The following is a 27,346-nucleotide window of genomic DNA, read 5'->3' on the forward strand; positions in this document are numbered from 1 at the left end:
GGCAGGATCAGCCTGCCGTGATCGGACACGGGGTGTGTGGTCTCGGCCTTACTTGCCTGTTAAGACAGCAGCGAAACCCTGGATCTCCTTCACGGAGGAGGGGCTTCTGGAAGGATGCAGGTCCCCTAACCCGCCTGGAGAACTGGATCTCAGTGTAACACAGAGAAGGCCACACAGATAAGATACAGGTGGATGGAGGGTTGGCGTTCCGTTCTGGCTTTTTTGTTAAAGCCGACGGCTAGGTTAACAAAGGATTGGAAAGCTTGCTGTAGGAGGGTTATCTTTGTATATCTGTGGGGCCTTGACACAGAGGGATTCCATTCTGGTGGGTGGGCCCCAGGCCGGCCGCATCTGAGCCGCTGGACAGCTGGGCGCCTGGCCGAGGGGGTGAGGGGTGACACTCCTAACAGGTTTTCCACACGTCAGTCCCGCTACGTGCTCCAGGATGAAAGGGGGCTCCCTCGCGAATTATATTAGCACACCCTCCGTGGAGGGTCACTGGGCACACCATTCCGTGAAGGGCTCTGAGAATTCCAGGAGTAAAGACATCTGTGTAGCCGCGTCCCCAAACCCTCCTGAGTGCCACCTGCAGAACCTGCACTAACACTTAGGAACGTGGGTCAGGGAACACGCAGAGAGCGCCACTGCCCTCGCTCACTGCACGCAGGAGGCCCGGGGCTCAGAGGGTACCGAGGGCACGGGAGACTCACCCCCTGCCTTACAGGTGTCTGTGCGGTCAGAGTGCGAGGGCAGGTGACCGGCGCAAGAACAGGTCCTACTCCCCGGGGACGCAGGCGAAGCACACGGAAGATGTCTACTCACAGCCCCTTTGCCGAAGAGACTTCCAGCAGATCGACCCCCCTCTTCGTGGAGGGGGGCTCTCGGCCGCCGTGCCGCGTGATCCCAGGACCCATGCCCCCAGATACTACATTGTTAATGAACGAGACTCTCGCCAAAAAACCCATCCCACTTTCTGGCCAGAGAGACGTTTCAGGATGGAAGCCTCAGGGGACATCGTGGCGATGTGCCCCAGGACCCCGCGACCAGGTGTGTCCTGGGCCCACCAGCAGGGGCCCTCTCCGCGGCTGAGCGAAGAAGAGGAGGGTGAACTGAGGAGGGAGCTGGTCCGTCGGTCTCTCCACCCCCCGTCCCTAAGAAGCCTCCAAGGCGCTCCTCATTTTTATGTCGGCGACAGGTCAGAAGGTCAGAGCCCGGCTCCTGAGCGCCAGGGAAGGCCGCACTTCAGGTCCCTGGATGATGGCTTTGGGGCTCCACTCGACAGGCCCGTGGCTGGGCACAAGAAGCTGCGCTCCCGCAATCTCCAGTCCACACAGCACCCCGCGATGGTCAGGGGCAAGCCCGAGGTTGAGCCATCCCTCTCCGAATCCGATTCCATGTCGGCGGCGTCCAGCAGCGACCAGCAGACCAGCGGCAATGACCAGCACCTCCAGATCGCCCCCGGCCAGCCCAGATTCCCCAGGTCCATGAGCCCGCCGGGCGGGAGGAAGGCCATCTCCAGGCAGGAGCTGATCGTGGATCTGAATGACTTGATTTGTTCCAACGTCTAGGGGCGTCTTCTGGTGTCGCGGTCATAGCACGGGAGCCCTTCCAGACTGCCCGCGTGGTCTGACACCATGTGCTCCCAGGCCTTCTGGAAGGAGATGCAAACACACAGCCCCGAGACAGGACCGCAGCTCCCCCTTCTCCAGCAAGGGAGCTGTGTCTGGCGGGTTCTTTGTGACCAGTGCCTCTGGAACACGAGGCTGTCCTTTCTAAAACATCCGTCCCCTTCCTCCATTCCGGGTGACCACAAATCACAGGCAAGCCGGACCGCTCATGAAAACGGATGGCAGGGCCCCTTCCGAGATGTCCGCGCCCACCTTCATCCCAGGTGTGCTTTGTTTGCACCATCCTGCCTGGGACTCAGTCCTCCCCAGTAAGCACCCGGGACCCATGTGCCCGCCCTTCAAGGTCTCACAGGGCTTCGTTAGTTCCCACGGATAACGGTTTGGGGGATGACAGCAGTAACTAAAACTGGGGAGCTGCTTATACTGGCTGCGTGCACGTCGTGTTAATGAGTCAGGACAGTCGGATCCCTGAGGTTTACTAGTTCCTTGAACTGGGAAGGACGGGACTCAAGCTGGTTTCAGGCTCGGCTGGACCTGGGGGTCCAACGCCTTCAGGATCCTCTGTCTTCCCCTGTCAGCTCTCCTCGTCTGCTGCCCTCAGACTTCCTCCGGGAGGGAGGAGGAAGAGGAATGCATAGCCGCAGAGAACGGCAGGTCTATGCCACGCAGCCGACGAGCCCGGGGAAGAGCGGAGGGGTCCCGCCTCACCTGGCGCAGTCTTCACCCGTCACGGCTGGAGCGCCTCCCGCCGGCGCTGGGCAGGGTTCTGCAGGAGCGTGGGAGGGTCTGCCGCGCTCAACCGAAGGGCACCCCCTTATTCCCATCTCCAGGATCCCTCTTCCTGCTGTAAACTGTGTCTTTCCCGTTTTCTCTCCTCCACCAGCCCGAGCGCTTGCGGAACAAAGTGCCGTTTGTTCCTTTCTGCGTCCCCAGCAAGCGACACATAATGCGTATTGTCAGTTTCTACGGCGGCGCCGTGGCTTAGAGCAACGCACATTATCATCTAGCACTTCGCGTGGGTGGAGGGTGGACCCAGCCCGGCAGGGTGCTCTGCTCGGGGTCTGCTGGCACCTGGCATCTCCTCTGAGGCGACGGGTACCCTTGGGAGCAGTGCATGGGCTTGTTGGCAGATTTCATATGCCTGGGGCTGTGGAGGCCTTATGCTTCCCTGCTCCGTGGCCCGTCCCCAGCACGACTGCCTGCCCCTTCAAGGCCAGCAAGAGAAGGCCCTCAGCTAGGACTCTCCTTTTCTGGGGAAATCCTGGACAGGCTTATAACAGACCCCACCTGATCAGGGCAGGCCCACCCAGGATAATCTCCCTTTCCGTTACTTCAAAGTTCCCTGGTCAGAGACCTTAATGACATCTTCCCAAATCAGTTCATCTGGACCACATAAGAGAACCAGTCGGGACTGAAATCTCATCTCATTGGCCGGGGCCAGCACGCTCAGAGGGTGGGTCCACGGGAAAGGTACGTCAGGCAGCAGGAATCCTGGGGGCCGTGTGGAAGCCCTGCCTAACCAGATACCTGTGGAATGTCGCCGGGTGGGTGAGTAAATGAAGGAGCTACACTACGAGCCAATCGCAGATGACGGCGTGATAGGATTCCAGTCCAAGATCTGCTGCCAGTTCTAACCAGAAAGGAAAGTTCTGTGCAAATAACACCGCTCCGAAAGCAGACACACGTGAATGTTCCTCCTCCAAATTTGTGACAAGGTACACACCTATTTTTAATATATGTTGGGAGGTCGCCGTCAGTCCGCTGTGGAACAAATGTTCTGTAGTGCCACGGGAACACGTGCTTGTGACAGGGGCACCCACTGCAGGGGGCGTGCGTCCCCTCTGCCGAGCGCTTGGTCTGGGGCTGAGGCTCAGGGCTTCCAGGGACACCAAGACACACGTTGGAGAGGCTGGTGCTCCCGCTGGGGACCTGCCGTAGCAGCTGTGTCTGTGAAGGTGGGAAGGTGCTCCGCCAGGACGAGAGAACCGGCAGGCTCTGCGTCATAACAGAGGACACACGGGCATCGCCAACACACACCCATGGCCGCAGGTGTGGGTAGCACCTTTCCCTGCACAACGTAGCTCACCTGCGTGCCCACACTCAGCATTGGGCTCCGTCTTAGAGAAATTTAAAAGACGCAGAATAGTACCAAGCTGGGTGTGACAAGCACCCCCCTTCCTACAGTGTCAGCAGCCGCTGTGATTTCACGTCCTCTCCACCTGGTCCCTTTATTATGATTAATAAGAAAATATTACAGATATAATCAAAGTACACAAAATCCCCACACACAGATCCACGCCCCTCCTACTGCCAAGAATTCCATGTATGTCCATTAAATTGTTTAGACTTATATAAGCTGCGTGCCTGTATGAAATAAATGTCTAAATAAATGTCTAAGTGTCTAAATAAATATCCATAAATAATGTGCAAGCAGGTGTTACTCCATAAATATTATCCTTGTGCATGTATCATTGTACCTCTTTGTGTGTTTGAGGTCTTTCGATAAAATGTATCGATCAAGCTCACTTAGAACCGATGCATGGTATTTCGCCGTATGAATAAACTCAGTATCTCTCCATCCCCTGCTGGTGGACATTGAAATCATTCCCACTTGAGTGAAACACGTCGCACTCAGCATCTTCTATAAGGCTTCATCCACACACATGCTGGAGCTGACCCCGGAGTGCATGCTGGTCCTGCCGGAAGGAGGATCCCCGGGGCACAGGCCAGGCGTTCAGCATCACAGGCTGCTCCTCCGTGAGTCTCTAGGCACCCAGACCCCCATGCAAACTCTATCGGCAGCTGACAAGGGCCATTTTGCTTAGAGCCCCACTCAAACATGATATCACTGCACTAGGTAAATCCTGCCAATGGCTGAAAAAAGAGTTATTTTAATTAATTTGCATTCCCCTGATTTTTAGCATCCTCCCCTGTGTGGACCAGCCACCTGCATTTTCTCTTCTGTGAACCGACAGCCTGCCCACCTTTGCTTGGTTTTCTGTCCCTGGAGGCCACCAACTCTGGTCCCCCTGTCAGCTGTGTGCTGCGGGAGGCTTCGCGTCTGCACGGTCGAGCACCTTCTCACTGATGCTGCACAACATTCCTTTGGCTTTCAGTGGTGGGCGCTGGGGGGCAGTGATTCACATCTGTGCTTTGGTCAAACCATCACAGAGAACAAGACTCACGCTATTTTTCAAAGTCTCTCCTATAAAAGCCTGTGTAACAAACTCCTCTGGGGTCCCAGAAATTGTCATAACGATATCCATTACATATGACATGTGAAATTCTTTCTCTTTTTTTTTTTAAGATTTTATTTATTTGACAGAGAGGCAGGCAGAGAGAGAGGAGGAAGCAGGCTCCCTACTGAGCAGAGAGCCAGATGCGGGGCTCGATGCCAGAACCCTGGGATCGTGGCCTGAGCTGAAGGCAGAGGCTTTAACCCACTGAGCCACCGATAGGAATATTCTGGTAAACATCTTACTAATCTTAGGACACTCCCTTGGGTCACTGCTTATGTTTCTAAATTTGCGAAGGTCAGAACTTTTACAGAAAAGTTTTCTAGACATCTTTAAAAGACTCACATCTACAGTCCAAGGTAGAATTCCTGCTTTCCCGCTATTTGGTGTATGTGTCTCTCCTGTGTGTGTGTGTGTGTGTGTGTGTGTGTGTGTGTGTGTGCATGTGTTCCGTCTTTTAGGGTCTGTAGATTGCTCCGATTTCTGATTTCACTCGCCACCCATTTCATGCTAAACTGTATGTCATTACGGGGAGGAAGAGGCAGTAAAGCATGTAAGCAAACCCGTGACCTTCAGAAAAAGGAACTGGGTGTGGGCCACAGTTCTGCTCCTCAGTAGCTGTGTGATTTTCAGTTTCTTAACCTGTAAGATGGGACTGTGGCCGCACCTCCCACTGCTAGGGTGTCCTGAGGCTTCGAAGGTCCAGCACGGGTGCAGAGCCCAGGATGCTGGCCGGTGAGTAGCACAGCTCAGTAGCCATCAGCTGCTGCTAAGAATAAACAGACAGACATGCGCTTCCGGAAGGCGATTCGCCCATGTGGACAGCACCTGCCTGAGCTAACGTATTACAGAACGAACATCATGGTCCACATGAAAAGCACATACTCCATGCAGGAGCTTTTAAGGCTGGACCACTTGTGCACGTGGCTCCACCCCATGTCCCTGGTGGGTTTGGGGTGGACACTCCTGGGCCCCCTCCCATACCGTATACACCTATTTAAAATTCATCTGGGACTTTGGTGAGATCTGGACTACAGCCGGGTTACTCCGAGGCCCTCGAAGAAGGGGCTCTGATCAGTGGACACGACAGACCCCTCCCCTCCACCCTCCTTCCCATCAGCTCTGAACTGCAGCCCCAGGTCTCACTGAGCACCTGGCCGTGTGGGTGGACCTCCTGCCCCCTGCTCCTGCCCCCTGCCTGGCCTCCACAGGCAAGAGACCAGAAGTTTCCCAGGGAGGATGCCCTGACCTCGACGTCCCCTGCTGCCATTTCTCCCAGACCTCGGGGATCCGCACTTTGCTCCTGCAAATATCTCATCTACCTGGGGCTTCCCACTTTCTGAGAGCAAACATTAAAAGCTCTTACAGGGATTAAAAAAAAAATTCATAAAATAAAAAAAAATTTTTAAATAAAAAATAATAAAAAATAAAAATTCAAAACCAATGCACCATTTGATAAAAATAGAAATCTCTCAAGTGTCGGATGTCTAATGGAAGTCACTTTCTATAGCAAGTCTTAATTTCCTCCAGCTTTGTTTTCAGAGCATTTTATCTCCAAATAAAATTCTGCAAGGCTGCAGGCTGACTGGGTGTCCAGTCATAGCTCTACAGAGATAGTCTACATTGAATTTTTCAATGAGGCTTTTTTTTTTAATTTAAAAACTCTTTCATATCAGTAATTAAAATAAACAGTATATGATGAATTAAAATAAATAAGTAATCTCCTTTGGCATTACTCCCTACTGCTCACAGTTTATTCTGTACCTTTCTAGAAGTCAGTCTTCCAAACACCTAGATGTATAAACATGCACAGACATCTCTAGATATTTCTCGCTCACTCAAGATATTTATGGATATCTTACACGTAAACATGCATTGTATGCCAAGCACCATTCTAATTGTTACTCATCCATTGAAACCTTTGACCCATACTTCAACCTTATGAGTTAGTACTATTATTTTTCTCATTCTCCAAAGGAGGATGCTAAGGTCTGCATGGGCCAGTGACTTACCAGGGTCACAGCTAGTAAGTGGTGATGCTGGAATCTGGCCCCGGGCCATCTCAGCTGAGCACCGACTCACCTACAACACTCCTGGCCTTCAATTTACACATTTGGAAAATATATATATGTGTGTGTGTGTGTGTGTGTGTGTGTGTGTATAAATATAAATATATATTTATATATGAATGTAATAAATATAATAATATTAATTAATATTATAATATAATATTGTATTAATTATATAATTATATATTATATTTATATATAATTAATATTATATTATTATATACTATATATATTTTATATTATATAATTCTATTATATTTAATAATATAATAAATATATATATTTAATATACACACATATATACACACACATATATACACACACACACACATATATATATATCATATATATATTTATTAATATCATATATATGTATATCATATTGTTCCCTGTCAGTACACATATAAAACATTTTAAGGAGGGGGATAAGAATTTAAATAATATTGAGCTATTTTTTAAGTTGTTTTAAATACCATTTATTTCCTTTGTGGAGAATAAATTGTTCTTGGTTAGAACAGTCTCTTCGTAGCAAGTCCTGCTTCTAGATGAGCTCTAGAGAACATTTCCTGTTCCAGCTCCACTTTCCTTTCATCTGTGTCACGATAGCTACATAGTATTCTACCAAGTGAGTATCCTGTTACTTTCTTTACTCCATTGAGAAATAAATCCTTCCCTATTGCAAGAGCCATCCTATGCATCTTGGCGCAGGAGGCTTTGGGTCAAAACACAAGTAAATGCAGATTTTAAGATAGGTTGTTTTCCTCCTGTAAGGTTATATAGACTTACACTCCTGGTTACAGTGTATTAAAAAAATTGTTTCTCTGTGTATACACTTGCCAACACAGGGAATTAACAAATCTCTTGCTATCTAGGCATCAGATAGCTGTGAATGTGCTCCCTCGTTTTAATTACAAATTCCTTAGCTACGCAGGGGTTCTGCATCTTTTCATGTCTCCATTAACCCCGTTAATTTAGTTTTCTGCCTAGTATCTGTTCATTTCTGATGCATTTGTTTTGTCTGTTGGGTTGTTTGAAAATTTCCTAATAATTTATAACAGCACTTTATACATGGAAAAAAAAAAACCACTTTCAGTCAAAGTATGGCCCGATTTTGCCTTTAGACTATTGCCTAACTTTTTGAGGCATTTTCGATGTGCTTAAGTTTATTTTTAAGACTTTATTTATTTGTCAGAGAGGGCACAAGCGGGGGTGAGTGTTAGACAGAGGGAGAAGCAGGCTGCCCCCCAGGCAGGGAGCCTGATGCGGGGCTCAATCCCAGGACCCTGGGATCATGACCTAAGCCAAAGGCAAACACTTCACCTACTGAGCCACCGAGGTGTCCCATGCTAATTTTTTTTTAATGTGGTTATGTTATTGGTCTTTTTTTTTTTTTTTTTAATGGCTCCTAGGAACAACCACATGTCTCTTCGCTTGCCCATCACAAGCGTATTACTGTGATGTAATACACACAGAGACACGTGTTACTGTCCCCGAAACTAAGGCTCTGGGTTAAATGACTTGCCCAAAAACCACACAGTCACTACTGGGGGAAGCTGGGTCCAGAGTCTGGGACCCCCTAATTCCCCACTCACGGCTTCTTTACAACCCAGCAGCCCACCACATCCTCGGAAAAGGGTTTCCAAGCAGTCCTTTTGTTTACACCATTTGTCAAACCTTTATATGAAAGGATAAGCCAACAAACAGAAACAGACCTCAGTGAGGACCTTTTTAAATTTATTTAGTTGGTTACAGAAGAGGAGGAAACCGAGACTGCCCTAGCCATGCACCCGCAGGGGATGGGACCCCACTAGCTCCCCGAGACTGGGGACACCTGCTCCCAGAGAAGCCTGTACTTAGCCAGAGCCCAGCTCTCCCCGCAGATGCCTGGGCATCTCAGCCTCCTGGACACCCCCACTGAGGTCTTTCAGGCCCTACTGGCCAAAAACTAAAGAGAACAAACCGAGGGTTGATGGAGGGAGGTGGGCAGGGGCTGAGCTAGATGGGGGACGGGCATTACGGACCGCACTCTTGATGAGCACTGGATGTCCTGTGTACGCGATGAGCCGCGAATCTACTCCTGGAACAAACCAGTCTTGCACTGGGAAGTTAACTAACCAGATGGGAGTAAAAATTAAAACAATAACAACAAACGTGCCCAGCACTGAACGCGCCAGGTGTCCACTCCGCCGGGCCACCAGGGGCTCAGGCCGGGCCCCCGAGCTGCCCGCTGCCGCAGCCCCCAGGTCACAGGCACCGACCTCCGGATCCCACCCGGGGGGGCACTGCCCGAGGAGCCTTCCGCTGCCCGCCGCCGCCGCCGCCCGCGCTACAGGCCCCACCGCCTCCCCCACTCCCCGCGCCCCTCCTGCGCCCCCCCAGGTCATTCCTGGCCCTGCGACAGCCCTCTGGGCGCTCGGAGCGGAACTCCCCGCTCCCGCCGCCTCTGCCACCGGGCCGCCCACCCCGCCCCTCCTCGGCCGCGCGGGGCCCCTCCCAGGCCGGAGGCGGACCCCGCAGGTCTGCACCGCCCGCCCAGGACCGCCCCGCCCGGCTCGGCCGTCTCCCGCCCTGCCAATCTCGGGGCGGGGCGGGGCCCGCCTGCCCGCCGGGGCCAATCCGAGGCGCGAGGCGGGGCCGGAGCTGTGGCTCCGCCCCCGGGGCCGGGCGCCGCGGCCTCCCGGACCCAGACCCAGAGCCAACCTAGGCCACAGCACGGCCCGGCCGGGATCCCGTAACCGCGGGGACCGCTTGGCGCGATGGACCCGGCGCTGGCCGCGCAGATGAGCGAGGCGGTGGCGGAGAAGGTGCTCCAGTACCGGCGGGACGAGTCAGGATGGAAGATTTGCCGGGAAGCCGTGAGTGCGGAGCTGGGCAGGAAGGGGTCGCGTGCTCCCTGGGGCTGGGGTCTCCGAAGACCGCAGGCTCCTCCTCTTCCTGCCACCTTTCTGCTCTCCAGTACCCTGGAGCTGGAGAGGGTGGGGGTAGGTTCCACTGAGGGTCGATTCCTTAAAAAACCCTGGGCCTGTTTGCACCATGACCCTGGGAGATGCGGATCTGTCCCTTTCAGTGAGTGACTTGCCCCAGGTCACTTGGCCAGCAGCCGGTGGTTAGGCTCTAGAGCCTGCCCTCTTCCTGACAGGAGCCTCTCCCTGTCCCCAGGAGGGCGGCATGGGCATAGTTTTGCTTATGCGAGGCTTCTGATTCTTAACAAATAGAGGGAAATTGCTTGACGAGACAAATGGCATGGTGGCTTTTAGGAGGTTTGAAAATCACCCCAAGCTCTTGGAATCAGCCGGTTCAGAACCCCTGCTCCACCACGTTCTACGGAGGGAAAGCTCGGTCCCAGACCAGCCCCTGCCCTGCCGCACAGGAGTCGGTCGGCGTGGAGCAGCCAATCTCTTGAGGCTGCAGACTCCTCTTCTGTAGCACAGGGGACTGGGTCACGTGACCTCCCTGAGCCTTTCTAGCTCTAAATTCTACGATTCTGTGCCTTTTGACAGAATGGAGTGTCAGTTTCCTGGAGGCCATCTGTGGAGTTTTCAGGGAACCTGTAAGTGCCTGCCTCGCCCAAGTTTGTGAGAGGGGCCACTCCCTTATTGATGTCTCTGTGGGTTTGCTTCCTGAAATCAGGCAGATCTGCCCTAGCACCCTGGAATCCAGTTGTCGGTTATGGTCCAGAAAAGCCTCTATTGTTAGGTGAATCCTTTCCAGCAGGCTGTATCTCACGAATGCTTAAGGTCCGCTCCGGCAGGTGTGAGGGAGGGAGGCCGGTTCACTCGCAGCCCCTGACCGCAAGGCTGTCTCCAAAGAGCAGGGACAGGTGTGACGTCTAGTCCTTGCCTATGATCCCGGGATCAGAAGCTTGGGTGGATGCCCCAGCTCACGTTCCTTCTCATGCTCCAGGTACCGGGGAGAAGGCATGGTGAACGCGCCCCCAGAGAAGGTGTGGGACTGCATCAAGCCACTTCCTGGGACCCTTCGAGCCAAGTGGGATGAGAACGTGAGCAGCTTTGAAATTATCGAAAGCCTCACTGATGTAAGTCTTTCCAAGCATGGTTACTCTAGGGGGTCTGGGTCACCTTTGGGCAAGGGCAGCACCCCGCACGGCCCCGGTACCGCGGCAGACACGGGCTGCCCGCTGCTTGCCATGTTCAGACCCGACCTTGGCCCGGGCGCAGGTGGGAAACCGTGTGACCAGATGGGGGGAGACTCCCTAAGCAGTCAGAGAAACAGCACTGGTCAAGGCCGGCGGCGTGAACGTGCTCTGAGGTCACTAAAGCCTGGACTCGTCAGCTCGGGTTTGAAATGGTGCCCCTCGATGGGGCCGTGATAATGAGTCCAGAGCCGCAGAGTGAGCACCTGCCTCGCCGGGTAGCCTCCCTGGATTACAGTTTCTCCGCTGGTGCCAGTGTATGTCATTCGAGCTCGAGCTGCCCGGGAAGAACTTTCTAGAATAATGGAAATGTTCTGTCAACCCTGTCCGCTACAGTAGCCCCTGGGCCCCATGGGGCCACAGAGCACTTGAAAGGTGTCTCGTTGGAGGAAACGAGTTGTTCGTTTTATTTACTTTTTATTACTCTCGGGGTAAATTTAAACAGACACGGGGAGCTAGTGGCTATCGTATTAGCGCCATTCTAGATGCTTCTGTCTGAAGAACAGTAAGCGTTAGGAACTTGCAGCGTGAAGAACCCAACTCGTTTGATTACAGAAGTTAGAAAGGGGGGTGGGGAGTCGTAGCCAGAACTAATACTAAAGTTGCCCTGGGGGAAAGTTGCCAGTCCGATAGTTCTGAGGTGTGTAGACGTGATGCCCTCTTGCCTATTTACACAGATGGTGTTTTGAAACCTCAGGCCACAGTTCTGTGCTGGTCCATCTGGATGACCCAGGAGCTCTTGGCCTGGCCCAAAATTCACATTTGAGTTCATGGTCTAGAGTTTATATGGGTGTTTCCTGAAGGGTGGGGCACACACCCCTGAGATACAAGGTTGTTAGGCAAACCCTGACCTTGAATCATGCACGGTGACATCACTGGGATTCAGTTCTTTTCTAATTCCTCTCAGAGCTTGAAGGGGAGAGTTTCAGTTAGGTCCCTGTGACACCCATTTAACACTTGCTAATCTTTCAGCCTCAGAATCAGAATTAGAAGCAACAATATAAAAATCCTATATTTTACAGATAAGTAGCTTCCTTTTAAAATAAATTTATCCAAGTTTATGAGAGGGAGTACATTTGGATAAAAATATTGTGAACAACAACATGGGAGCCACCAGAGAGTAAAAAAAATTAGGAAGCCAGTAAATAAATAGACACCTATGCTTCAAGTTGGGAAACCAGGGGCTAGTGGCCTTTACAACAGAACACAGATGTGACAGAATGACTGGTTATGGAGTTTTCTTGAAGGTCACAGGGGCTGCATTTCTGTGGGCTGTTTAGACTTGGAAGTTGGGGGAGGTAAGGAAAAGGGAAGGCGTCCAAAAGGCCTTTCATAGGCTGGGATCCTGGAGGCTTGGCTCCCACCAAGCTAAGGTTGTTTTAGCCTCTTACAAATAGTGGCGAGTGTCCTGGAGGAATGTCACACACACCCACCCAGGAGGGGCGTGGGGGAGGTTGTGGGTGGTCAACTCAGGCTTTGTCCTCTGCTAGCCTTCTGCTCCCTCATCAGTGCCACAGGGTCTCTCCCTGAGCACCCTGGTTCTTCCTGGAAAGGCATGCCTGCTTCCCTGCCTGGGGCCCGCACGGACCCTTGGTCCTTGGCCCATGGCTGAGCCAGTGTGGGCCCAAAACAGCCCCCACGCCCTGCCCCCTCCCCCTTCCCTGCCTGACCCTGTCAATCCTGTCCTGCAAGTTTCCAAATGTTTTGCGAGCATGCCCTCCAGCAGAGTTCCAAGAAATTCTCCATCATCCCCATAGGTCCACTTGATGCAGAACATTTCGTGAATGTCTAAAATTTTCATCATAAATTGCAAAGCAGAGCATATATTTTTTTTTAAGATTTTTTTTATTTATTTGACAGACGAATGAGAGAGGGGGCATAGGCAGCGGGTATGGGGGAGGGGGAAGCAGCTTCCGGCGGAGCAGGGAGCCCAGTGCGGGGCTGGGTCCCAGGACCCTGAGAGCACGACCTGAATTGAAGGCAGATGCTTAACCCACTGAGCCACCCAGGCGGCCCTAGAAGCATGGCATTTTTACATGGGATAAATCAGACAGTTTTAGGCAAAACAAGGACGTCATTCTTCCCGATGCATCTGCATGACATGAGGTTTTATTTACTATCCTTTATTTTAAAAGTATGTTGACACGAGGTGGGCCAGGAGTGAACGGTGTAGAAAGAATTCTTGAGACATGTTAGGCGCAGAAAGGCACTTTTATTAAAGCACAGGGACGGATGTGGGCACAGAGATCTGCACTGGGAGTGAGAGGAGCCTGTGATTCTACAGTTTGAACTTGGGGCGTTGGGTAGAGATAAAGGAAGTTTCCAGAAGGGTTTTCATATGCTAAAGAAGACTTCCAAGATCCTGGAGGCCTGCCTAGCTGTGGTCAAGCTAAGGTTGCTTTTTGCCTCTAGCAAGGCAGTCCTGAGTTCCTGCAGGGGTATCTTTCCTGACTCAAGTATTTGTCATTCATCTTCAAGCTGTAAGGAAATTGAATTTTATCTACTTTCTTTTGTCTTTGTTCTCCTCATCACAACAGGAACACGTTTTCCTGAAACAAAAATTTTATATTATTTTTTTTTTCTTGAACTCGTTTCTCCATGGCTTGCGGGCTACAGAATTCCACCCTAATATATTTATGCTTCAAAGACATCATCCTTCATTAATATGGCTATTAATTATATGTACATAATACATCTCCTGGGACTGCATGTTAGGAAGACTCTGGATTGAGATACGGTTGTAAGTTATTAAGACAGTACGATTGTATTACAGATGTGGGTGAAGCACTAGTATATGTAAAAAGTAATATATTTGACATCTCTTGAAGAGAGGAACGGGAGGCCTTTTCTCACGCAAATTCCCAGGCCCCTGGAAAGATAGGACTTCCTGCTAGGAAGAGAGAGGGGCGCCTGGCTGGTTCCAGTCGGTGGAGCAGGTGCAGGTGACTGGCTTCGGGGCTCCCTGAGTTCGAGCCCGCCATTGTTGGATGCAGAGATGACTTAGAGATGAAGTCTTCAAAGAAAAAAAAGGAGGAGGAAGATGGAAGGACAGAGCCTTCGGTGGACGGGACTGTGAAAAGAGGAAGACCCAGGCTGCCGGTGAGCTCAGGTTTCAGAGAAGGGGAGGCACAGCCAACCTGTGGTTCCTCCTTGCCAAGACGACAATGCGGAGAAGGAACCCTCCCTTGCAGACTGGTGTTGATGAGCCTGATTTTGAGCACTCCCAAATCCTGGAGTTCTGCGTCGGAGAGAGAGACGGCCGGCGGACAGCAGGAAGGATGAGACACAGATCCGCGCGCAACTTTTGGGATTTATCGCACGTTGCCGCCCTGGGTGTTTCTTACCAATACTGTCCGTGCTCCTTCAGGAGGGATGGATCCTGCAGCAGGAATCAGGACGCAAAGCCAGCTGTTACTAATAAAAATACAGATAGATAGGTATCACTTCTGTCATTCCTGCTGCAAAATAGGAGAATTCAGAAGCGTCAAAACTGCCTTGTTTCTAACAACCAGCTTTGGCCTTTAAAAAGAGTAAGAGGGTGGACATGGGATCCTAACTGTGGCCGTGTTCAACTGGTGGAACCAGCGTCCGGACCTGTCCCTTTGGTGCCCTGGGGGACGTGGCCACCGGGACCGTGCCTGCTAGCAGGATTCTGGGTGGGCAGCGTGTGCTGTGCATTTGTTCCCAGCGGAAAGGGAGAGCCTGTGTGCGGGTGACCCTGTTCCAGGGCTGGTGTTTTTAGGAGGAACATAGGGAGGCCGCATCGTCTGGAAGTGGATTCCCAGTGCCCTCCTGAAGGCTCAGACCCTCAGGGCACAGGTGTCTCTGCCAAGACACTCCGTGCCTCAGTCTTCAAACCCAGTCCCTTAAAGGCAGCCCCTTCTTGCCTGCGCGCGGCCCCGGAGAGGTGCGTGCCATCCTGCAGCTGACCTGCTCTAATCCCCTGTGCCCCGGAGAGGGCGGCGGCCCGGCTGGAGGAGGGAAGGGGGGGGTAAAGCCTGGTTGGGTTTGGGGCGACCTTGACTTCAAAGCAGGAGGGTGGCCTGGTGGCGTATTCTGAGATTGGGGTGTGGATCAAAGGGGGCTCCCTCCAGGGCCGGCCCGGGGGGACCAGAAGGCTGCCCAGGCACAGCACTGAAGGAGGCTCTTGCTCTGAAGGCCGGACTCCCCAGACTCCCCGCTTCCCAGACGCCGGGTGTGGGGCAGGGCAGGGAGGCCTGTGGCCATAAGCGCGACCCTCTGTGCTTTGACAGACATTGTGTGTGAGCAGAACCACCAGCCCCTCGGCTGCCATGAAGCTCATCTCCCCCAGAGACTTCGTGGACTTGGTGCTCATGAAGACGTATGAGGACGGGACCCTCAGTTCCAATGGTGAGTGACAGCGAGACTGCCGCGGGGGACTCACAGCCTGGGTCCCCTGTTCTGCATAAATCCGGCCTCGGCAACTGGCAGGGGGATCACCCTGGGTCTCCTGTTCCACGTGCACCTGGCCTCGGCGGGTGCAGGGGCATCGCATGTCGTGGGGGGCCATGGCAAGGGAGCGCACAGGCCAGTCATTGTAGGTTGACGTCACAGACGTGGCCAGCATCCCCGGTCTTTCCCACTGAGGCTCGTGGTCTACACTGTCACTGCACGGGGTTGTGACCCTGTCCCCTCCCTCCTGCCCCTGCACGTGTCCCACTGCCTCCTAAAAGCCACAGCCCTGGCCATTCATCCGGATCCTCTATGTGGGGACAGGTGGAGATGGGAGCCTCCCTCCCGCCCCCTGGCCTTACCCTGTGGAATGTTCTCGTCTCTGATGCCAGCAGGTTTGGGAAGCCGTGAACATGGGTGTGTGCATGTGTGGATTTGTGTGTGTGTGTGTGTGTACGCGGGACAGGTCCCAGGGCACTCGTGCTGACTCCTCGGGCTCCAGGTGGTGCGGTCTGCGTGCACAAGAGCTGAGGTCGTAGCTCACTTCCCGTTTGGCTGTCTTCCAGCTATCAACGTGGAGCACCCGTTGTGTCCCCCGAAGCCTGGTTATGTGAGAGGGTTTAACCACCCCTGTGGCTGCTTCTGTGAGCCTGTGCCAGGGTAAGGATCCTCGGAGTTGAATGATGTGCCCAGACCTACGTGTAGCGTCACTGTGGACCTTCTGGGCCATGGGTGCGTTAATCACAGTTTGCGATAAGACACCAGCCCGTGGGGAGCCCTGTTCTGGACACGTCGTGACGCAGTGCGCCCAAGCACCAGGGGAAGGCACAGTGGGAGGCCTTGCTCTTACTGTTTCCAGTGTGGGGCTCCCCTCCAGCCCCATAAGGCAGGCTAGGCAAATGTCATGGTCCCATTTAGCAGATGAGAGAAGGCGCTCAGGGAGGTCGGGGGACCTCTCCCGGGTCAGAGGCATCAGAGGCTAGCAGTGCAGGCCCGGAGGGCCAGGTCCTCCCTTCTGCGCTCTTTGACCTCTGTCTGCCAGCCCGGAGCAGCTGAGGGGGGCGGTCCTCACCCCATGTCCCACGCAGGGCTTGTCTCCCCCTCCATGAGTAGAAAAGCCACAGCCCAGAGCAGCCCGTGCTGGGTTCCCAGCCCGTGCCTGTGCTCATCTGCCCACCGTGTCCCACCCCAGGCCTCTGTTGTCCTGTCTGTGCGGCTGGGAGGAGGCCGCCGTTTGGAAGGTGCAGGCCCTCGGGCTCCCTGATGGGCAGGTGCCGTGCTGGGTGGGGTTCCCGATCACGAATCTCGGTGTCCTGGCCTTGTCTGTCAGGGTGGGTGCTCCTCTGTGGCCTCGGGGCACAGCCCCCATGCCCCGCTCCCGACGCGTGACGCGGCTCTGCCCCTGTTTCCCTAGGGAGCCCAACAAGACCCACCTGGTCACGTTCTTCCAGACTGACCTCAGCGGCTACCTCCCGCAGAGCGTGGTGGACTCCTTCTTCCCCCGCAGCATGGCCGGGTTCTACGCCAACCTGGAGAAAGCCGTGAAGACTTTGCACGACTGATGTTCGCACCTGCGAGACGTGGACTCCCGGGCCTCACTGCAGAACCCTGATGCCGGGGTACCGGAGAGCTCCAAGGGCCAGTCTTCACTCTGTGGGACCTCCTTGGGGACAGCTCGTCTTGGCGGAGAAACCGGTGGGAGTGGCCCCCACCACCCCGCTCCCCTCTCCGGGCCGGCTTCGGGAAGTCGCTCCTTGGCCCTGGTTGGCCGCAGACCCCAAGGGGTGCGCTCCGGTCTGAGGCCTGCGTATGCCAGTCGCCGCCAGAGGCCTCCTGCCCCCGCCGGATAGAAAGGACCCCCACGGACGCCAAAAGCCAGGCCCTGCTGCCTGGTTCGCACCTAGTGCCCTCCGACCTGATCACACGGCCCCAGGTTTTCCCCCCTTAAAAAAAAATAACAGCTTGGAAAATACTCTTTTAACAAATGAGCTGAGCATTGGGGAAAAATACATTCGCTATTTCTTCTGGTTGTAGCTTCCATTTGAGTCTGTCCTTTCTGCTCTTTTCCACTGAGTTAACTCCCGTGTCCCCAGTGGACCCCGGCGGCCGGCAGCGGCCCGGAGCCAGCTCTGCAGCCTCGGGGCTGGCGTCCTCCGTGCTCGAGCCACTCTGCTGTCCCCATGAAAGATGGGAGGGCAGGTCCCCTCCAGCGGCGCTGGCTGGAGTCCCCGCTCTAGGCTCTGTTCTGAGATCGCTCAGGTCTGGCCTACTGTGTAGGTCGTCAGAACCGGGGAGCACGGCTTTGCCACCTGGAAGGGGCCTTGGCAGCCACACCCCTCCCTGTCTCGGGTCAGGACCACACAGCCTGTCACAGTGCGCACTATCCCGTGTCTGACCCCAGTGTCCTCGAGTTGCGGTGACGACGGTCCGCAGGAAGTTTTCAGAGTCCCTCCAGGGAAAGATAGCCCCGCTTTGTGCGTAGGACTCACTTCCCCACCTTCGAGTCCTGGGGCGTCTGTCTCTGGATGTGCTGAAGCACGAGCCAGCTTTGAAACAGGAGGGGTTCGGGAGCCCCCTTCTTACAGGTCGCGGTGGGACCGCAGACCTCATAGTCCTGGCATTGGGACCATCCCGCTGACTTACCGAGAAACCTTCATCAGTCTCTCGGATTCATTAGATCGCATCCCTCGGTAAGTGCGTGGCAGGGCCTGACTCCGCCAGGCGGCAGCTCAGGAGACCCTGGAAACCACCTCTGCCTCCCTGTCTAGCAGGATGGAAAGTCCACTGCGCCGCGGACCAGGGTCGCAGGGTCCTTCGGGGGGAGCCGTGCTGCCCAGGAGACTGAAAACGTGCCCCTGTCCCGGTGCCTGCCTCTCACTCAGAATTCCTTCTCCCTGTCAACGCCCTCACCAGCCCCTGCTGCTCCTCCTGTCTTGCAGGGACAGTGTGGGGACAGGAATAACAGTCCCCAGGTCGCCTGCTGCTTCAGGTCCCTGCAGATGAGATGGCGTACCGACTGGCTAGACGGGGCTCAAGGCGAGGAGCCAGGGCGCCCTGGGAGAGGCCCTGGGGTGGGAGTGGGTCCCTGACGGTGAGCTGTGGCACTTGCCGTATTTGGGGGTGACCGGAAGCCGTTCACTGAGGCGCTCTCCTCGGCCTCTGCTCCCTTCTCAAGGCGTCGGCCAGGGACGGCCAAATCTCCCGCGTAAATCCCAGCACCGTGACTTCAAACGGATGAGTGCTTTTGTGTCGAGACCTTGCTGGCTCCTCGACTGAAGACGTGTCCCCCACCCCCCAGCACCGAGACTGGAAACGACCAGTGGCCGCGTCCTGAGTGGGGAGGGCGGGACCTTCTGAAGCAGGAAGAGGGACTGGGAGGGCCGCGGGCCCGCTGTGTCCTAGGCCTGAGACAAGCCTGCTGAGACTTGCCTTGCCGGGTGCCTTCTGTTCCCGGCCCGCGGCCAGCCCTGCGCTCATGTGCGTCCCCTGCTCCAGTCCCGATGGCAGGCCACTCCTTCCCTGGGCTGGTCCGCATGCCTGACCCGGCTACTCGCCCGGCAGTTGGTTGCCACGAGATGGTGGGATCTGGGTGTGCCTCCCCGGCCAGCCCGGGGTGGGGGCAAAGGCAGGATCCCGTGGAGTGACCCGGGGAACTCGGGCACGTCTTCCTGTGCTGGGTCACAGTGATCTTCAGTGTCTGTTAAAGCTGAAGAACCAGTCCGCCCGGTGTCTGAGACCTTGTCTCAGTGTGGGGCCGGGCAAAACTCAAGGGGAACACGCCAGGCAGCAGGCAGGACGCGACCGCTGTAAGCCCGCCGCTTCCTGGGATGAGGGGATGGGCAGCAGGCAGGACGCGACCGCTGTAAGCCCGCCGCTTCCTGGGATGAGGGGATGGGCCAGCTGGTGCCCACTGCGGTGACGTCGCACGCGGCGATGGCGTGAAGAGGACCCCCGGGTGAGACTCCTAGGAGTTCGCTGCCAGGAAACAGTCTGCCTCCTCCAGACCCTGGAGAAGCCACCAGAGTCCACGGATGTGGCCCTAGTGCTCCTGGCCTGGGAGGAACTCGCTTGTGTGTTGTCCCCAGACTCCAGCAGTCACGGGGCTGGGGCAAGGCTGGGGCACTGCGGGGGCTGGTCGGCGGCTGCTGCTGGCTGCTGCTTGCTGCTAAGACGTCGGTCTGCCCTGAGCATGGCCGTCAGGCATTAAGAGATGAACAAAGCAAATATGTGCTGGTCCATACGGGCCCGTCGGTCCGTACCGAGTCACAGAAAAGAAGGACTTAGTCCCGGCTGCATCGTTCACCAGCCTGGACGGGCCACTTGCCGTCTCCAGGTCTTGGCCCCCTCATCAATTCAGTGGCCCAAAACCACGCCCCATAGACCCCCACTGTGATTAGCAAAGACCGTGACTGCTAACGCCAGCCCGGTGCTCGGCCCGGGGTAGGTTGACGGTAGCAATTTCTAGTTTGCCGTGTCGTACGCGTCGGGTCCGTGCTGTCGGCACACCTGCCCACGCTTTGAGTCTCACCTGTACTCCCCTCGGCGTCTTGGCCTCACCACCCGGTTCCCCCAGGCCTTGGACCGTGTCTCCCACCCGACGACAACCAGCTTCGCAAGGGTTTTGTCTGGTAGATGGTGTTTCCCCCGTAGCCCAGCAGCAGCTGCCCTGGCCTCGCACCTGGGCCGGCTTCCCCGATAGGGTCCAGCGGAAGATGCCACAGGGCTCCGAGGCAGGGTCCGAAGAGGACCCCCGAGCTGGCTCTTACTCTTGCCCCAGCCGCCGTGTGTGAGGAAGCCCGGGCCCTGGGGCGAGCGTCCAGGCCGACCACTCCAGCTTGGGTCCCACCAAAAGACCACAGCAGACTGACCCTTGGGGGCAGGGATGGAGCAGCCTCCGAGCGGTCAGGCAGATGCCCAGGAGAGCAGCACAGCCCATCCCCACGCGGCAGACGCCTGAGAAACGCAAATGCCGTATGCGGCGTGAATCATGCCACCGTTGGAGGACTCGGGAAGTCTGCCGAGCAGGACATGGGTTTCATACAAACCGGGACACAGCCGTTTTATTTATAGCACCACAGCATTTTCTTTACGCTCTCTGTGCATCGTCTGTACGGGCCTCCCCGGTGTGACTCTGCCCTTTCCTTTCGGGACCGCGTTCTGGCTGGGTGACCTCCCGGAAGGTCAGGACCAGGGCAGCGACACCAGGAAGCACATCTCTGCTGTCCCCTGTCCCGGCGGGGAGCAGCAGTGACCCTGAGAATTAGCGCTTGTGAGCAGCTCTGGGCTTGCCTACGGGTCTCCCGCCCCTGCGGTCCCCTTGGCCTGATGGCTTTTCCTCCTGATGACGATCGGGACGGGCCCATCGGGCAAGGTCTTGATGATGTTCCAGGCTTCAAACCGCGTGAGGCCCTGCATGGCCGTGCCGGCCAAGTGGAGGAGCTCGTCCCCTGGCTGGATCGTCTCGCTCTGCTCCGAGGCGGCCCCTGAGAGGCAGAGGAAGAAGATAACGGGTTGCACAGGTGACTGGGGAGCAAGGAGAGTCCCCTCCCAGCGTCAGTCTCCCAGGAGCGGGACAGCTCGGGAGAGGACAAGGGTGCCCGTCCCTCAGGAGCTTGGCGGGGCATCTCATCGGACGGTGACCTCAAGGTGGGCACGCCAGGCTCCAGCTCCGTGGCCCTTGGGAGAGGTGTAGCCTGTATGTCCCCAGGGAAGGGAGGTGCCGGGCAGCCCCAAGCCCAGAGCCAGGTTGAGGAGACTTTCTGGGTCCCAGAGGCCTGGGAAGAGGACAGAACCGCGTACGGCCCCCACTCTTCCAAAGGACTGTTGCTTTACTGTGACGGATTTCCCATCCGTTTGCTGCCATGAGATTCAGAGATAGTGACTGAAAGCTAATAGGAATGAGAATTTAAAAACTGCTCAAGTCTTTGGGTTCCTTGTGCCCATCGGGTGTCCGACTAGCACTGCAGGAGGAGCACTCGTCCCTCTGCACCTGCCGGGAGCACGAGGACTCGGGTAGCCAGCCAGGCCTCAGAGCTGGTAGTCCACCTTCAAACGCTAAGAACGTCTTTCCCAGAGTTGGAGTCAATGAGGATCCCCGGGGAGCCCCCGCCCGAGGGAGCTCCTCGCACCCGGGTCCAGACACACCCCACAGCTCTGTGTGGACAAGGAGCCCTGGGCCCTGGGGGGGGCAGCAGTCACTCAGCAAGTGAGAGGCTGAGCGGGGACCCGAAGCCGGGTCCCTCGACCCCTGCCCGGGGCTCTGCCCCAGCTCCCCGCCCTGCTGCTGGGGCTCTAGCCTGAAAAGCCCTGAGAGTGCAGGCCTCCCACGGCAGTCATGGGGAATCCTGAGTGACCCCCACATTTGGCCGGCTTGCACCTCAACCTACGGTGAACCAAACGTCAGCGTTTTGTATAAAAACGAGAGGTGATGGGTCCAGGAGTGGGGGGAGCCGCGCGAGGCTGAGTGTGTCCAAGTGGGAAGACCCTGCCCTTATTTTAAACTTTGATATTTTGTTCATTATGGATTTTGTTTAATTTTAATTCTTAGACCTAGTGCATTAAAACTGACTACTGTGGGTCTGGGGACCCCCTTCAGGGCCATGTCCTGGGCTGTGCCTCTCTGGCCTCACCGTAGTTCTGGGCCCTGTGCGGCTGAACCAAGCCCAGGGCTTCGTCACTTAGCAGGACCCAGCGAATGAGAAGGGGAAAGGGACTGTCCCGAGGCGAGGAGAGAAGGTAGAAAAAGCAGAACTGAGTCCCTGAGTAGACTGCCTGACTCCAGAAGGGCACAGGGTTGTGGGAGACGAATGTGGCCCAAAGGTGCCCAGAAGCTTTGTGAGGGCCTGGCCCGACCCCCCCAACCGGAGAGAACACAAAGACACAGACGCACACCACACCTTTGAAAATCCGGTTCACGGTGAGAGGCTTGTCGCCGAGCAGGGAGCCCTTGCCGCCCTCCAGGCTGAAGCCCAGCCCCGCGGAGGTCTTCTCCAGCGTCACTGTGTGCACCGTGGTCTCTGCTGCGGGGGAAGCACAGGGACATTGTTAGGGACGCCCTCCGCTCCGGGCGCCCACGTGAGCCAAGGAAGCTGCCTGCTCGCCTTGCACCCGTGCCCACGCACATATGAACACAGACACGTGCCCCCGGCAGTGTTCCAGGCAGGCCACGCATGATCGAGCCCCAGCCGCGCTGGCCCCACGTGGCCAAAGGCGGTGCGACCCCCAGCGCCTCCCGCAAGCCTGGAGGCACTTACTGGAATCTGCGGAAACGTCGCTGGCCTCAGAGGCTGCTGTCGTGGAGTCCGAGGAGGAGTTCAGGTCGGGCGTGGCCTCCAGAACCGGCTTCCTGGTGACGATCACGGCTTGCCTGGGGTCCCGAGCTTGGCGGAGGATGGCCAGGGCATCGCTGTGGGTGGCCCCTTTGAGGGACTTGCCGTTGATGGATAGAACCTCGTTGCCCTTCTGAATAGTTCCCTCCTGGGAGGCCAGCCCGTTGGGGAACACTCTGTGGACCTGCAGAAACCAACGGAAGTCAAGACCCCGGAACCAGCCGGCATCAGCTCCAGACGCGTGCTGGAAGAGGATCCAGACCAGGTGGCCAAACCCAGACACCCAGAGCAGAGATCCCCAGCGAGAGTGGTCAGACCCGTCCTCAGAACCCTTCCCAACACAGTGCCCTAGCCGGTCCCAGCAATCCCAGTGAACAACCCAGTTCAAATCTCTCGCCTTCCCTGCTCCGCAGCGCCTCCTGGAGTGTCTTCCCGAAGCACAGTTTCTGTGCCTCCTGCGCGATCCTTGCATAGGGAAGGGGCTCTAAGGTCTGGGTGCAACGGAAGGTCCGAAAAGGTCTCCAGTTGGTCAGAAGACGTATTAGAGACTCAGCAAAGCCAGTGTGCGCCGCACTCCTGGAGGAGCGCGCCGTGACCCCCGAAAGCCTTTTTCACAAACCATCCTTTTTTTCCGGGCGCAGTTCTCAGGCCCCCGTCTTCCGCAGGATGATTTTTTGAGAAATGCTTTTCTGGGACGTCTGGGCATTTTTTAAAGCTCCTCCCGCAGAAATTCTGACCCAGAATTTCTATTTTGCTGAAAGGGGACCCCTCCCGGTCCCCTTTCTACCCAGTTCTACCGTGCACAGCGCGAAGGGACTGCGCGACGACGTGCTGGGGCTGTCACTGAGACGTGCGACAGCATCGTGCAAACCAGGCCCTCAGCTTCTCTCCGTTATTTTGGTTTCCGAAAAATTCTGTGTCGCAGACAGACGTAGCGAGGCTCTCCAGGCTCTGTAGGAGACCCAGGGACGAAGCAGAAGTTCTGGTAGGCATCTCCGTCCCCTGCCGGAGTCCCTCCTTGTCCACCCCCGCTCCCTGAGTCAGGGGGAAGATGGTTGACACGAGCCAGTGAGTGTCCGGCACGGCCCTCGGTCAAGGACAGTGCTCAGCATTGGTTCTCTTGCAGTGACGACTCGGGAAAGGAAAGGACGTGTTCCCGCCCGGAGGGTGAGAGAGGAAGTCTGGTGCCCGTGCCTGGCCGACGTGCATTGTCTGTTTGGTGTCCAGGGAGGCTGGCCAAAGGGGACGGAGACAGGTCACCCCTCAGGGCAGAACCCAGGATCCCAAGGGCTCTTCTCACAGGCCCGGCTCTCACTCCTCCTCAAACGGAAGGTCAACCGCACAGCCGGGGGCTCTTTGCAGTCCGGGACTGTGTGCCTCGGGACAGAAACAGGTCCTGGGTGGTTTTCGGTACTTTCTTATGGCAGAGAACCTGCTTCAGAGAAGGAAGTCACCACTCACGCGGGGGCGGTCGGAACAGCCGAGTCATCGGCCGGGAGGTGGGTGCTCCGCGCAGGCGGGTGGTGAGCTGGAGGGTCAGCCTCCGGCTGGGCAGGGGAATGCGTGTGCGCCGCACCAGGAGCCCCTGCGACAACGCAGCTGTCACGCGCAGGTGTCGGGTCCCGGCTGCGCAGCCTTCCGTGGAGGCCCCGAGACCATAAACCATCCCGGTCTAAATGTCCAGCCGCGAACAGCTTCCTCGTCTCCTTGTCCAGAGCAAGAGACGTTGGATACAATCTGCTTCGAATTGTTGTTGTTGACTTGAAATTCGCACAACACGCAATGAGCCACTTCCAGGTGTACGATCCCGTGACATTCGCTGGGTTTGCTGTTTCTTAGAACGTCCCCTTTGACGTCGAGAAATCCTGGCCCAGCGGTCCCCGCTGTGAGGCTGAGACACCTGGGGGTTTTTATTTATTTAGTCATTTATTTTGCGTTCCCACAAGTGATTCAGGTTCCCTCGCCGTGTGCAGGTTGTCTGGGTTCCGCAGAGACCTGCTTGTTCAGTGAAGGATTGCGGTGAGGGTCGAATGTGCAGTCCCGTAGGGGACATCACTAAGCTCCTTATAAAGGGTGGGGTCCCCACAGCTCCCCTCTAGGAACCTGTCCGGCGGCCCGGCGCCAGCCGCTCGCTCGTCGGAGCCCCAGAGTGAGGCCCTTCCTGGCAGGTGTCCTCTCCGCTGGGGCCGTTGCCTCCAGCGCTCCTGCCCCCCCGCAGCCCCGGGCCACTCACCGTGATCACTTTGTTTTCCAGATCCGCTCCCCCTGCCAGGCTGAACCCCAGGCCGGCCCCTTCCTCCTTGTGCAAGACGGTGACGTGGATGTTGTCTAATTGCTGTGGAAGGAAACACATCTGTTAAGGACATGCACCAGGCCGGCCCGAACAATCGAAGAGCCACGTCAGGCTCGCTCCGTCCCCGAGCCCAGCGTGGCCACAGGCCAAGTTCTAGCCTTTCTTCAAACCCCGTCCATCACCCGGACCGGGAGCACTGTGCTTTCTGGAGTCGTAGGAACTTGAGCAGGGAAAAGGCGTGTATAAAGTAACGGGTACCCCCCCTCTTTCCCTCTCCTGGCTGCCCCACCCCACACCCACAATGGGTTTGGACAGGGCCGGGTGCCGCTAAGTTGGCTGGAAACCCGGCGCTTTGGGGAACACAACTCTGCCATTTTGGTGTGGGGCGAGGCCAGCCAGGGGGCTGCAGGGACGGCCGGAGGTCAGGACTGGTCTGCACAAGTTGGCTCTGCCCCTGCCCTCTTCCTCCTCCTCACGGGGCACCGCCGCACGTGGAGGAGCTCGGCCAGGTCCCAGCCACAGCCCACGCGGGCGCCCGTGCACACACACGTGCCTGCAAGAGCACACACACACACACACACACACACACACGGCTTCCCGCTGTGGGCTCACAGGAGCCGAAAAAACCCCTCTGACTGTCCTCTGAAATCACAGACACTCTGGTCTTGACCTGAGGCCTCAAGCTCAAATACGTAGTAACAGGGGAGGGGGCGTCGCAGGCAGGTCCTTAAAGGAGCAAACCAGACAGACTGAGGAGTTGCAGGGTGAAGGGAACCACTGAGAACCAGGGAGCCCGTCTCCCCTGCACCCTAGCCACACAGACCCAGGGCTACCCGGCCACCCCCTTTCAATGAGGAGAGAAGCCCGACCACCAGGTATCAATTCAGCTCTTTAGAACGTAATAGTTCAACAGTCCCCACAAAGACCAAATTCAACACCCTGGCGGGCCCATGTGGCTCTCGGGCCATCACGTAGCCCCTCGGTGCTAGGGATGACCCTGTGCCAAAGGATTCCCTTGCTCGGACACCACGAGAGCTCCTGGTGTGCAGCTGACCTGTGATGCCTGTTTGGGAGTCCCCGAGACCCAGAGGGATGGGGGCACTGCTCCACCCACCTCTATCATCCCAGCACTGGCCCAAATCTCCCCACTTTGACCCCAGTATCAGGTCACCTGCCCTTGCCCAGCACAAAAGCAAGTGGCCTCCCAGGGACACCCTAGACAAGACAGCTCTTTGTTTCTGACCCGTCATTCTGTGTGAATGAAGCCCTGGGGGACGGTGGTCCCGGGTCCGGGAGACGAGTGAGTCGCCGCGCAGGGTGTCTTGTGTTGGCCGGGCTGTGCCAACGCTCTTGGCCTTGGGAATTTCAGCTACGAGGCCTCCTTAATGCTTTCACCCCGGTCTGGACGCGTCTGGGGGCAGAAAGCCCTTGCCGATCCAGACGACCCAGGAGGGCCACGCCGTGGGCCGGTGCTCGCCTGCTCACCCGGGCTGAGCCGCCACTTCCCCTCCCCCCATCCAGGGGGTGTGCCCAGAAGCAGATGGGAAGTGGGACTTTCACAATGACTTGAGTGAAATGGGGGGCCCCTTGCAAGCCCTGGGAGCTGTCCCTTCCCCCCCCCGTGCAGGGGAAGTCTCCGGCGTGAGAGCGCGCGAGCCAGGCCGCTTACAATGGCGCGTTTCCGTTAACACAAGCTGGTCCCTGGACGTGCACGCCCGGCCGGCGGCCCGTGGGACAGGGATAGGGCACAGAACGTGGAGAAAGAAAACTCGCACCCCACCTTTCTCATTTCCAGAATGGCTGGAAAGATGCAATAAGCCAGAGGTTTTTAAAAGCACTTTCTGAGCTGCCAAGCATCCTTCGAGGGTGGGTCTTACTGTGGGCCAGTGAGGCAATGTCCTTCTCCCATGGGGGCAGGGGGACCCGCCCAGGGCCACTTCTGCACCCGCTCTGGCCACGGCTTGGAGCATGGCCGTGGTCACTCTAAGCGCTCGCCAAGGAAGCCTACCTTCAACGTCGCTTCATCCAGAACCTTCACTTCCTCAATGAGCTTCTTTAACTCCTCGGAGCTCAGCAGGGAGATGACCGACTGGCCAGGCTGAGGGGAGCCGTGGTCCCAGCTTTCAGCTTCCGTGGGCTCACTGAGGCCCTCTGTGTACTCTCTCAGCTCTGAAAGGCTTTCAGGGGGAAACACCACAGGGTACGATCAGAATATTACAGACACTT

At 56.4% G+C, this 27,346-nt stretch overlaps 3 protein-coding genes across 8 annotated transcripts in view; 2 read left to right on the forward strand and 1 right to left on the reverse strand.

Annotated features, from left to right (window-relative positions):
- TMC3 (transmembrane channel like 3) overlaps positions 1-4,190 on the forward strand; it is a 37,244-nt gene extending 33,054 nt beyond the window's left edge. The window contains exon 22 of the mRNA XM_082736225.1: positions 725-4,190. Within this exon, the coding sequence (XP_082592351.1) occupies positions 725-1,568 (844 nt within the window). The 3' untranslated portion in view covers positions 1,569-4,190. The remainder of the gene's footprint in view (positions 1-724) is intronic.
- A 5,387-nt stretch (positions 4,191-9,577) lies between these two features.
- Positions 9,578-17,537, forward strand: STARD5 (StAR related lipid transfer domain containing 5). 2 transcript variants are annotated; one of them, XR_014313152.1, is made up of 7 exons: positions 9,581-9,788; positions 10,434-10,483; positions 10,837-10,969; positions 15,340-15,457; positions 16,066-16,159; positions 16,914-17,320; positions 17,379-17,537. XR_014313152.1 is itself a non-coding variant. In XM_082736223.1 (6 exons), the coding sequence occupies exons 1-6, from the start codon at positions 9,690-9,692 to the stop codon at positions 17,059-17,061; spliced, it is 642 nt and encodes a 213-aa protein (XP_082592349.1). In that variant the 5' UTR covers positions 9,578-9,689; the 3' UTR covers positions 17,062-17,537. The 2 variants fall into 2 exon arrangements, 1 of the variants encoding a protein (XP_082592349.1); XM_082736223.1 differs by having other exon boundaries at positions 9,578-9,788; positions 16,914-17,537.
- A 2,995-nt stretch (positions 17,538-20,532) lies between these two features.
- Positions 20,533-27,346, reverse strand: part of IL16 (interleukin 16) — a 96,852-nt gene continuing 90,038 nt past the window's right edge. For all 5 annotated transcript variants that reach the window (XM_082736216.1, XM_082736217.1, XM_082736218.1 and 2 more), the window contains 5 exons: positions 27,129-27,297; positions 25,061-25,162; positions 22,753-23,011; positions 22,396-22,518; positions 20,533-20,982 (listed from right to left, as the gene is read on the reverse strand). In XM_082736216.1, coding sequence (XP_082592342.1) covers positions 20,789-20,982; positions 22,396-22,518; positions 22,753-23,011; positions 25,061-25,162; positions 27,129-27,297 — 847 coding nt within the window. In that variant the 3' untranslated portion in view covers positions 20,533-20,788. The remainder of the gene's footprint in view (positions 20,983-22,395; positions 22,519-22,752; positions 23,012-25,060; positions 25,163-27,128; positions 27,298-27,346) is intronic.

This window comes from Mustela nivalis, assembly GCF_964662115.1.
Source record: "Mustela nivalis genome assembly, chromosome: 6".
In the NCBI taxonomy this organism is placed as follows: domain Eukaryota; kingdom Metazoa; phylum Chordata; class Mammalia; order Carnivora; family Mustelidae; genus Mustela; species Mustela nivalis.

Bases quoted from the DNA above. Each gene is read 5' to 3' on its own strand.
- STARD5 (XM_082736223.1), top strand. From the start codon at position 9,690: ATGGACCCGGCGCTGGCCGCGCAGATGAGCGAGGCGGTGGCGGAGAAG. The intron at 9,789-10,433 runs GTGAGTGCGGAG...GCCTTTTGACAG, and splicing joins GGAAGATTTGCCGGGAAGCC to AATGGAGTGTCAGTTTCCTG. The intron at 15,458-16,065 runs GTGAGTGACAGC...GCTGTCTTCCAG, and splicing joins CGGGACCCTCAGTTCCAATG to CTATCAACGTGGAGCACCCG.